The 11,915-nt window shown below is 46.5% G+C and overlaps 1 protein-coding gene across 1 annotated transcript in view; it reads left to right on the top strand.

Moving 5' to 3' along the window:
• The first annotated feature begins 9,573 nt into the window (after nt 1-9,573).
• FIBCD1 (fibrinogen C domain containing 1) overlaps nt 9,574-11,915 on the top strand; it is a 48,156-nt gene continuing 45,814 nt past the window's right edge. Inside the window, exon 1 of the mRNA XM_089535239.1 lies at nt 9,574-9,655. Within this exon, the coding sequence (XP_089391365.1) occupies nt 9,584-9,655 (72 nt within the window). The 5' untranslated portion in view covers nt 9,574-9,583. The remainder of the gene's footprint in view (nt 9,656-11,915) is intronic.

Below are 11,915 nucleotides of genomic sequence, written 5' to 3'. Positions count from 1 at the left end.
ACTATTCCAGAGCTAAAACCTGAGACCTAGGGATGACTCCTTGTGATGGAACAGGATACGAGTTCTAGTGAAGTTACATTATACTTTAAGCACCAATGACAGCTGCATGGAACAACAAAAATTCCAAAACTATCAAATGGGGAAAATATATACACACACACCTTTGAAAGCTGGTTCTCATCCTGACAATCTTTCTCCTTCCACCATAAGGACTGGAGAATAGGGGACAGGCCCTAAGATCTGGCAACTCTATAGATAGATAGTTGCTTACAGATGAAAAATACGACATGTGTAGTCAAGCAACTTCAAAGTGTGGTGAAGAGAACATTAGGTATTATTGAGGAGAAATACACAAGCTAGGAGACATTGTGTAGTTTGCTTTTGGCTGATCCTGCTGGGAATTGAAAGGCTCTGCCTCCCTCTCCTTGCTGACATAACTGAGCCAAACTACTTTTGCATTTTAACTCAGTTTGCAGCAATCGAAGTAAGTTGAGGACAAAGACGGAGGAGGAAACTGGGACAAGCAGCTTTAAAAAGTGGAAAGAGGATTAATTGGGACTGTCCCTGCAAAACTGAGACAGTTGGAGGATATGCAAGAATGAACATCTGGCCACTTTCACCCTCCCCCTCCCCATTTAAAATCATTTTATGTTCCCTGTGAAACTTCCTGATGATTCCTGGAGAGAAAACTTGTCTGGGGACAAATCACACAAGGACAAAAAGTCCAAGCTGATGGAAGAGGAGCAGTGGAGGCAGAAGGCAGTATCTCTCCTTCCATGGCCAGATGGCACTGGATGGACAGGAGGAGGACTCTTCTTCTTAGCTCAGGCCAGGCCTGATGGAGCTGGACCTGTATCTCTCCCTCCATGGCTGGATGGCACCAGATGGCATTTGAAGTGTCATGAAGTTTTCTTTATAAATTAATAGCAAACTTGTGAATGAGAGATTTTGAATCAAGGTCATGTAGTGTTTGGAAACAGTTTCTGGGCAAGGTTCAAGGTGTTGGTGGTTACTTTTAAAGCCCTACATGGCTTGGGTCCAGAATACTTAAGGGAACATCTTCTTCTGTACTGTCCGTCCTGCACACTAAGGTCCTCGGGGAAGAATCTACTTCAGCCAAAAAAATCTAGACTAACCTCAGTTACCACCGCTGCTCCAAAGGTATGGAATGACCTGCCAGAGGAGATCCGCCACATTTCTACTCTTACAGCCTTTAAGAAGGCTCTTAAGACGGATCTCTTCTGGCAGGCCTTCCCTTCCTAGTTCCTCTCCCGGTTTACTGTGACTTATGTCGCTCTGTCCACCAATTCTTCTCTTAAATTTAATGAAAAGAATTAAATTAAAATTAAATAAAATTCTTGCCTCAAGAAGAAGAACCCTCCCTCCGTACCAACTGTCATCATCAAATCTGGGAGGGAGTGAAAAAGACAAGCCCAGTTCCATCAGGTCTAGCTGTGAATCCTGTGACTTACATCACTCTCTTTAATGTCATTTTATTGTATTGTATTTTATTGTATTCTCTGTATTTTTAATGCTGTAACTCGCCTGAATTCCTTGTGATTGGGCAGGCTATAAATCAATCAATCATCATCATCATCATCATCATCATCATCATCATCATCATCATCTTCATCATCATCATCATTTTTCTTGCACTACAGATCCTATCTGCTGTCATGCTGGGTGGAGGATTCTGGAAGCTGTGTCAGAAACAGAACACTTTAAAGATCTGTGACTAAGACACATGGCAAGGGTTGGCTCCCCCACCGCACTCCTGACTAAAATCAATACACCAAAATAATTAATGGCAGGAAAACATCCCACTGATAAGTGTGGGGTTGAGAGGGAGACGCTAAATCCCCTAGACACACATTGTCACAACTGTTCAAACATTCCCTAGTGCCATAACAGATTTTAAAAGAATATGGCACTGCCAGAAACACATTTCACGTTGTTTGTACTTAGGCCCATATTACAATATAGGATAATAAAACAAGCACAGTTAGCTCTACACAAAGCAATACATTTCTTTCAGAAAGCCGCAAATGAGTCCTTTTATTCACCCAGTTTATGATTATTAACACCCTCTTATGAACCTTCTGTAGAACAGAGGAGATGTGCTCTCAGACTGTGCATTAAAATGACATATGCTGACACCAGCCAAGAAAGATTTGGCTATAAGCATCTTTAATTGAGTTCAACTATGTGGAAACCAGCCCTGCAGCACAATATCTGTTCAGTCCCACCTGAAAAAATGCAAGTCTTACATCAGCTTTTCTCAGCCATGGAGGGAAGAGAGCTCTAGGTATAGTGTGCTATAAATCCCACATTTCCAGCCATCATAGCCAATGGCTGTGATGACCGGGCCAATATGAGTTGCACTGCAACAAGAACTAGGGGGGTGGAGGTGCAGACTCCATTGGGTAGGACCCTATACCCAGTGGCACTGGTGTGGCTGCTGGGTGAGGGAGAAAAGGAGGTGATGGCAGACCCTAAATGGGCCACCTAGAGGCCACAGCACCACCCCTGTCAGTGGCCACTGCTGGGCAGTGTCTTCTGTTCACAGTCTGGCATGGCATCATCTAGCAACTACACCAGATGCTTAATGGGCCATCTGGAGACTGCAGCACCCTATCAGTGGTTTGGCTGGGCAGCAGCCAGCAGGCCAGGGGACAGATAAATGAGGCAGTGGGAGGGAGGGCAGTCAGGGCAGTCAGCTACTGCTCCCCCTGGCAGCCCTTTCCAGGCACCTGCACCAGGTGACACCAACTGGAGTGACACTCTTGCTTAACTGGAGCATCCTGTTCCATCAATGCCAGTGACCACAAGTGTGTGGAAAAGTTACTTTTTGGGGACTACAACTCCCAGTATCTTTGGGGGATTCTGGGAATTATACTCCAGGAAAGTAATTTTTCCAAGCTCTGACTTTAATACATCTACATAGATGTCTGGAAAAGATGATTAGATTAAACCAAAGTGGCAACTTGTAGCTCTCATGTTTGTGGGGTGGTCAACACACTCTGGGTTTTAGTCCAAACATAAGAGGAACTCTTATATGTGCTGGTCCCTACCTATATAATTGGCCCACAATCTTGGATAGGTCCTTTAAAATTCAGTCTGGAAGGGATAGATCTGCCCCGTTCTCATGGGAACTACTAAGTGCCATGGGTTTAAACCTGTCAAGTAAACAGGCACTTCCTACCAAGCCAAATGAGGCTGGTTCTTTTAGGATATGGAAGCAATGAACATTCCAGTGAGTACAACGTATGATAGATTTATTATATAGCATACAACATGGCATAGCAGTTTGAGCACTGGACTATGACTTTGGAGATCTGTGAGCCACTCTGAAAGTCTTTGTGGCTGAAGAGCAGGGTATAGTATCATAGAATCATAGAGTTGGAAGAGATCTCAAGGGCCAACAAGTCCAACCCCCTGACATGCAGGAATATATAAAGTACCCCTGACGGTATCTTGCGTCTGTTTAAAAACGTCCAAATAAAGAGACTCCACGACTGCCTTAGACAGAGTATTCCACTGTTGAACAGCTCCTACTGTTAGGAATAGTGGTGTAAAATTCGATAAACACATGAAATATCTGTTATTCGGAGATTTCATAAGATTTTTTAAAGTGAAGAAATTATTAGCACGCCACTTCTCAATCAACGAGTAAGAATCGTGGGTTTTAATAATTTCCAAATGAATGAAGTGAAGGGACAGGAGTCACGGGACCTTTCAGCTGACAATTCGATGGCCAGGATTTGTGTATTTTGAGTAAGCAAAGCTACCATTCATATAGGTTTTACCAGAGGCGATTTCCTTTGTTAGGGTGATGTCCTCCCTCATCTTGGCCCACAGCTTTGCTTTGAAAAACAAATGAGAACAAAAGGAGAGAGCATTTTGTAGGTAGGTGGTGGTGGGTACTGTACCTTCAGACCTTCTCCCCTTTCTCACCCTGCTCTCCCATTCAAGTTCCCACAGAAGAGAAGAAGGGGGTGCGGGTGAAATCCTAGCATTGGAAGGGATTCCCAAGGGAATCTATGGAGAGATTTCCCTTTATTTCTCCATAGACAGGCATGCAAAATATTACTTTAGCAAACTGGGCTAAGTGAACTTTATTTTCTTTGGTTTAATTGTTATAAACAGAAGATCACTGCAGACCAGAGTCTGAACAGCTGAAGTATTCCCTGCTAAACTCTTAGGAAGGCAAATGGAATCCTCCATCACAATCTCACTGGAACATCACACAAATGTGTAGCTAGAAGCCACTGTGCCATCCACAGTACCTTTTACGTACCATAGAGTCCATGGATGCCAGGAGGGCCAGCACATGCACACTTCCAATTTTCCCTTCTCGATCCTCCTTCTATTGCAGTTTTCATCCTGTCAAACTTGGTGATTGTTGACAGAGCAAAAAGAAAAGGACAAAAACGAAAGAAAACTCAACCACTCTAAAATTTACAGTCCCCAAATCCATCAATTGAATCAGGTTTCTCCTTTCCCTCCTACTGCCATTAGCTTCACTCTTCCCTATTATGGGTTTATGTCAAGGTATGTTAGATGCTAAATTAAACGTCAACTCACTGTATGTTCCTGGCTTCAGCAGCAGAAAATGAGTAGCTGGACTTGGAAAACATCCAGTTGTTCTGCTTGCTGTGTTCAATGCTGCAATCTGACAGCCCCACTGAATCACTCCGTCTGTAGCTTTCCAGGGCCGAGTGAGGCCAAGATAAATGTATTTTTAATGGTAAATTTTATTGTCAGAGTTCAGCCGAAAAGGCCTTTAGCAAGTCGGACCCCCCCTCCATGTCCATGTGCTTTTGAAGAGGGCAGAGGCATTGCCTGAGGGCTGGAAATTTGCAGGGCTGAAATGAACTAAACTGGTCTCTGCAGGAGTCACTCATCATCACCAGTATCCATATCTGAATAAGAAGGGACTTCGAGCTCATTCCCACTACAATTTACAACGAATTGCAGATTGGGCTATATGACCATCGTTCCCACTTGAAATCGATTCTGAGTCTTATTCAATCGATTTCAGTTATAAAGTGGGTCATATGCAAAAAGTAGTTCAAAGTGGTTCTTTTCAGAAGAATCGATTCTGAAGTGTGTCCAATAAGTGGGAGCCAGAGCCCTCATCCCCCTCTTCCTCCTCTCCCTTGCCATGGCTGGATGTGGCGAACCAGGCCAGGGACGTAGCTAGGATTTTAGGAAGTGGGGGGGTCCAGGCTAAGTGCCACCATTATAATGGGGCTTGGGTGCGGCGGCACAGCAGCACACACCATTCATTTTCCTAATGGAAGGGGGGGTCTGGACCCCAAGACACCCCCCCCCCCTTGGCTACGTCCCTGACCAGGCATAGCATGGGTCTGCCCCCTGCCACTGATGATGTACAGATGATTGACAGGCATTTTGAAGTGGTGCAACTAGTGGGGACGACAACCATGCAAAAAAAAAAAAAAAAGCACGATTACACTGGGGTAAGAAAAAGATCTGTTTTATAGTGGGAACCAGGGACTTTTAAAAATCGATTTCCAACAAGGAGCGAGGGTGAATCAGGAAGAGATTTAAACTGCAAGTGGGAGCCCTTCTTCATGTCTTGGATACAAAAATCCTGCCGTATGTATTTGCGAGTGCTATCATCATAAAGTGGGAGAAGCCAAAACAAGGACCTCAGTTCTGACTAAGGTTTCCAGATCTCAAAACCTGACTCTGAATGTAAGATAGGGTTGCCATAGCTTTGGCTTGGCCAGCTTTTATCCACATTCAAAGCATGCCACTTGATATGCGCTTGGACCAGCATGGGAACTGGATTCCAAATGTTAACATTTTTTAAAATGTAAATCTCTAGCCCTATGATGGCGACCTATGGCACGTGCACCCTCTCTGAAAAGCAAAGCCATTTTGGAGGGCACCCTGTCCCTAAAAGATTGGCCATCATTGCTCTAGCTCTTTGAGAAGCCGAGACGAGTGGTAAAATGTGGATACACTCTTCTATCAGTGTTTCCTACAAGAAACGAATCTAGCCTTTAGTTTGAGGCATAAGGGAAGAGAGAGTGTGTGTATGTTATGAGTGATGGAGTACAAGAAGCAAGGAGAGGAAGCATTGTGAGAACGTGAGGTAAGACAGGGCAGGGAATAGTAGGGAAGGGAGAGTGAGGTGTGAGTAGGGGGAGGAAGAATGAGCAGTGTGAGTGATGGAGGGAAAGAAGCATGGGAGGCTTGCACTGCAAGAGTGAAGGAGTTGGGGAGTGCATGTGAAAGGAAAGTGAAGCGAGAGAAGGAAAAGGAAGGTATGTGAGTAAGAGGTGCAGTGACAGGGTTCAAGGAGCAAGGACAGGACACATTGCGAAGATGTGAGCAGAGAGGGAGTAGGAGGCAGAGAGAAAAAGCAGTGTGAGTGACGGAATCCAAGAAGCAGGTGATGAAAGAGTAGGTGAGGAAGGAGTAGGAAGGTATGGAGAATGAGGGGTGCAAGTGGTGGACTGCAAGAAGCACTGTGGGGACTGACAAGGAATTAATTTGCATTTTTAATTGATTTGTTATGTTACTTGCTATGGATTTTGTATTTTGCGTTGTATTTGATATACATTTGTATTGCTGTTTTTTATTGAAACTGTTGTTATGCATTTTTGCTATTGTTGTAACCCACCTGGATTCTGTGTGATTGGGCAGGCTATAAATAAATCCTTATTGTTATTGTTGTTGTTGTTGTTGTTAGGGAGGTTTGCTGAGAGGCAGCGGTGGCCCAAGTTTACACAGCGAATTCCACGAAAGGAGCAGAGATATGAACTTGGGTCTCCATGTTCTACATCCAGCATTTTAAATATTACTCTGTACTGGTTCTGCCAGATTACTTGCAACGGTAAAAAAAAAAATGACATGAAGGTTGAAACATAGTGAGAGAAAAAGTGTCTCAGTTAATATACTTAATTTGCATAATCAGAATGCAAATTATAGTAATTTACATAATCAGAATAAATTGTACATTGTGCAACCTGTATGCCTGGAATTGAAGAAATGGGCTATGGCAAAACTAGTCTCAGGGCCTGGAGTCTCTCCTTTCAGTCCTTAGGGCAAACATGGGTAGGGGCAAGTTCAGGCATTGCGTCCATATGACACACACCCCGACTCTGCCCTATGGTGGCGTGACACCGCGTGTCGCTCCACATGGCGCGTGGCATCACGATGCTCCTCTGGCGCTGCATGCACATGACACAGTGCCAAAGCAGCGCCTTAAAGCCGCAGCGCTGTGGCTATTGCACCCTTTCCAAAGTGCAAAAAGGAGCCACTTTTTGTGCCTCCTTTTTGCTCCCTGGAAAGGCTGGATCGGGGCCGTGGCGTGTGCTTGCTGCAACCCCGATCCAAAGCAGCTGGAGGCAGATGCAGACGGCCCCTTGGCCTATTCGTTTCTGTGCTTTTCCATGTGAATAATGATTGACCACACAGCTATTGCTTGGCCACACGTCCCAGTTTTCATCTTTGAAATTTGGGCTACTTCCCATCCTAGAAAAACCTCCTTTTATTTAACACCTACAACCAGGTATGAAAGAGCTTTCTCCTCTCAGGATTGTGTAGGATGGAGTCATGACATTTAAAGTAGTGCCAAACTGCACTATTTCTACAGTGTAGATGCACCCAATGAGTTAGATCCAGATTAAGTCATGTGTATCAGTGATGTCACTAGTGTCACTCGGTGTGGTAACTAATAGTGTCACCCCCCCCCCCATTGACTCATGGGGTCACCCTCCCATTTCACTCCATAGTAATGCTCTTCTGCACTAATGTTACTCCCAAATCGTAATTCCCATATACTGTCCCATTGAATGTAATTCAATGATATACACAACTAGCAACATTAAAATTATACCTTTAGATTACAATATCATACACACAGCCTAAATATATTTACATAGTGAAGATTTGGTTAAAATGTGATGTTCTTAAAGAAATTTTTATTTTTTAAAGAAAATACAAATTTGAAAATTGAAATTTAATTTCCTTGCTCCTCCCATTGAGTTTAACCCCACTCCCGCTATCTCTTAAAGCATTTTAAAGGGAAACAGATGAATGCCACAGCCTGTTTCTGCCAAAAGGTAGGTATTTGAGGGGCAGTGGTGTCACCCGCCTCCTTAGGATGTCACTTTGTGTAGTCCACACAACTCTAGTGATGCCACTGTGTGTAGCTTTGTCCCATTGATATCAGGGAGATTTGTTAAATCTTGACTAAAGGGCAGTACAGACTGGCAGTTTATGCCAGCCTGACTGCGTACTAGGGCTGGGTGTCCACATGCCCCCGGCCCTAGTTCTGCCTCCTCACCGCCATCATGGCGCATACCCATTCACATGACGCACACCATGATGATGTGTGCTGGGTGCAGTGCCCACATGGCACTGGCCAGAAGAGGCATCATCAGGGTGTGAGTGTGTCTGTGACACCTCCTCCAAGTGCATCTGTGACACCTCTTTTGGGCTGAGGATCAGTGTCATAGCGTGCGGATGTTTAGCCTGGAGAAGAGAAGGTTTAGAGGTGATATGATAGCCATGTTTAAGTATTTGAAGGGATGTCATATTGAGGAGAAAGCAAGCTTGTTTTCTGCTGCTCCAGAGACTAGGACAGTGGTGGCGAACCTATGGCATACATGCCAGAGGTGGCACTCAGAGCCTTCTCTGTGGGTAAGCATGCAGTCACCCCAGCACTGAGTTTGCCAGAGTTCATTACTAGAAAGACAGAGGGATGTGGCACTTTGCAATAAATAAGTGGGGTTGGGTTGCTGTTTGGACACTCGATCTGCAAAAGCTTCACCATCACTGGACTAGGACCTGGAGCAATAGATGCAAGCTCCAGGAAAAGAGATTCCACCTCAACATTAGGAGGAACTTCCTGACAGTAAAGGCTCTTCGACAGAGGAACCCACTCCTTCCATGAAGTATAATGGAGTCTCCTTCCTTGGAGGTCTTTAAACAGAGGCTGGATGCCATCTGTCAATGGGGATGCTTTGACTGAGAGTTCCTGCATGACAGAATGGGGCTGGACTGGATCAGGGCCCTTCTTGGGGTCTCTTCTAACTCTACGATTCTTTAGATTCATAGTTGGAAGAGACCCCAAGCGCCATCCGGTCCAGCCCCATTCCGCCCTGTTTCAGTTCGTCGCATAATGAACCAGTCAAGGAAAGGGGGACAAGTCAGGACCCTGGAGAGCGAAGACCTTGGCAAGCGGAGGCAGGCCCTTTTGGGGTGGGCGCTGCTCCCAGATGCGCCCCTTGCCCTCCCTCCTGGGCCCATGTCTGGGAAGGAGCCCTTCTCTCGCCAGAGGCACCCCCCCCCCGCATTTCTCCCTCTGAGTTTAGCCAGAGGGAGGGAGGGGCCTGGGCGGGGGCGGCGGGGTCCCTCCCCTCCCCTCCCCTCCTCCCCTCCCTCCCTCTTCTGCCTGAGAGCCAAAGGAGGCGCGGAGCTCCCCCAAGGATCCAGAGCCAGGTCTCCTCCCCGCCGCCGGTGGGCGAGAGACCCAGCCGCCCGCCCGCCCGGTCCTCCTGCTGGTCCTCCTCTTCTTCTTCCCCTGGAAGCCGGCGCCGGAGAGAAGATGGTCAACGAGCGCTGGAAGGAGGCGGGGGGCTCGGCGCACCTGGAGGACGGAGGCCAGGAGAAAGCCCAGGTCAGGGGCCCAGGGAGGGGCAGCGGGGGCGGCAGGGGAGGAGGATATAGATAGATAGATAGATAGATAGATAGATAGATAGATAGATAGATAGATAGATGATGGAGATATGGATATATAGATATATAGATGATATGGATATAGATATAGATATAGATATAGATGATATAGATATGGATATATAGATATATAGATAGAGATATGGATATAGATGTGGATATATAGATATGGATATAGATGATATAGATATGGATATATAGATATGGATATAGATATAGATGATATAGATATGGATATATAGATATGGATATAGATATAGATGATATAGATATGTATAGATATATAGATATAGATATGGATATAGCTATAGATGTGGATATAGATATGGATATATAGATATGGAGACCTTCTTTTCCCCTTTCCCAATCCCTCCTGTCTGCTTTCCTAATACCTTTCCCCTGAGGAAGAAGCCAGCGGAGCTTTGGGTCAGGGAGAGGCGAAACCCAGCCCCTGCTCCGGATTAGAGGCACCTGTTTGGAGGAGGACGGAGGGGCTTCTGGACTGAGGAGGGGAGTGTTGTCCAAGACCCCAAACTTTTCGCCTCCTGCTGCGGAGGCCCTTCTCTCAAGCCCCCGCCCGCCTTTCTTTGTTGGCTTCGATTTGGGTCTGGAGAAGAAGAGGGAGCTGGTTTTGGGGAGGCAGCAGAGGGAAGGTCCGGCGGCTTCTCCGGCTGAGGCCCCGGGGAGGGAGGCTGGGGGGAGGCAGCCGAAAGTGGGGAAGTCTGGAACCCAGTCCTGCGAGGAAGGACGGAGGGGATGGAGACGTTGAGCCTGGATGGTCAGGCTGAAATCTTTGGTCACATTGAAGACGGAGGGAACTTGTTTTCTGCTGCTCTGGAGATGCGGGGCAAGAGATTTAATCCACAGGACTAAATTTTAGGAAGAATCAATAGAAGTCTAGTGTCCAGATCAAGGGAAGTCATAGTGCCACTCTACTCTACTACTTTGATCAGTCCCCACCTCGAATATTGGGTCCAGTTCAAAAAGGATGCGGAGAAACTGGAGCCATGTGTCCAAAGGAGGGAGACTAAAATGGTGAAAGGTCTGGACACCATGAATCCCTATGAATAACGACTTAGGGAGCTGGGGAGAAAAGGTTATGAGGTGATATACAGCCCTGTTTAAATATTTGGAGGGGTGTCATATTGAGGAGGGAGCAAGCTTGTTTTCTGCTGCTCCAGAGAACAGGATCCAATGAAGCAATGGATGCAAGCTCCAGGAAAAGACAGTAAGAGCTGTTCAACAGTGGAACACAATCCCTCAGAGTGGAGTCTCCTTCTTTGGAGGTCTTTAAGCAGAGGCTGGATGGCTATCTGTTGGGGATGCTTTGATTGAGAGTTCCTGCATGGCAGAATGGGGTTGGACTGGATGGCCCTTGGGGTCTCTTCCAACTTTGTGATTCTGTGATTCTATTCTCTGAGGCGGCGTCTCCTCCTTTGGGGGGTTTTAAACAGGGGCTGGATGCCCATCTGCCAGGAGTGCTTGGATACTGTGTCTTCCTGCGTGGCTGAACGGGGTTGGACTGGATCAGGCCCCTTGGGGTCTCTTCCAACTTAATGGTTCTCGGATGCCTTTCCTTCTCGTCTCCTGGACCAAACCTGCGTTGTTTCTGCTGCTGCTGCTGCCAGCGCTGGGCGATTTCGGCTTGCCTTCAGTTTCGCTCTTTCATGCCTCTCTCACATCGTTTGCAAGACGGGCAAAACGGACCCTGAGGGCGGGGGCAGCAGGGGGCCAGAAGTGGGGCCACCCAAGGCATTGCGCCGCCTGAAGCAGCCCCCCAACTTCGCTGGGGTGAGGGCTTGGAGGCTCCGAGGCAGGAGGGTCAATGGGCAGCCCCCCTGCAAACAAGCCAGTGAAATGGGGGCTAGATAAGGCAACTGTTACTTGGATTTGTAATTGGTCAACTGGCCCAACGCTAAGCATCAATGCTCATCTTGGAGAGAAGTGACCACAGGGTTCTGTCCTGGACCCAGTGCTATTCAACATCTTTTATCAACGATGTTGATGAAAGAACGGAGGGTATGCTTATGAAATTTGCAGGTGACACCAAATTAGGAGGGGTTGCTTATACTCCAGATGACAGGATCAAAATTCATAGAGACCTTAATAGAGTAGAATGCTGGGCCAAAACTAACAAAATGCATTTCAGCACAGAGAAATGTAAGGCACTCAACTAGGCAGGGGGAAAATGAAATGTCCAG

Source organism: Sceloporus occidentalis, unplaced genomic scaffold, assembly GCF_023333645.1.
Source record: "Sceloporus occidentalis isolate IW3139 unplaced genomic scaffold, rSceOcc1.0.p SCAF_8, whole genome shotgun sequence".
In the NCBI taxonomy this organism is placed as follows: domain Eukaryota; kingdom Metazoa; phylum Chordata; class Lepidosauria; order Squamata; family Phrynosomatidae; genus Sceloporus; species Sceloporus occidentalis.
Note: the sequence above shows the minus strand (reverse complement) of the source record. Positions and strands in the feature narration are given on the sequence as shown.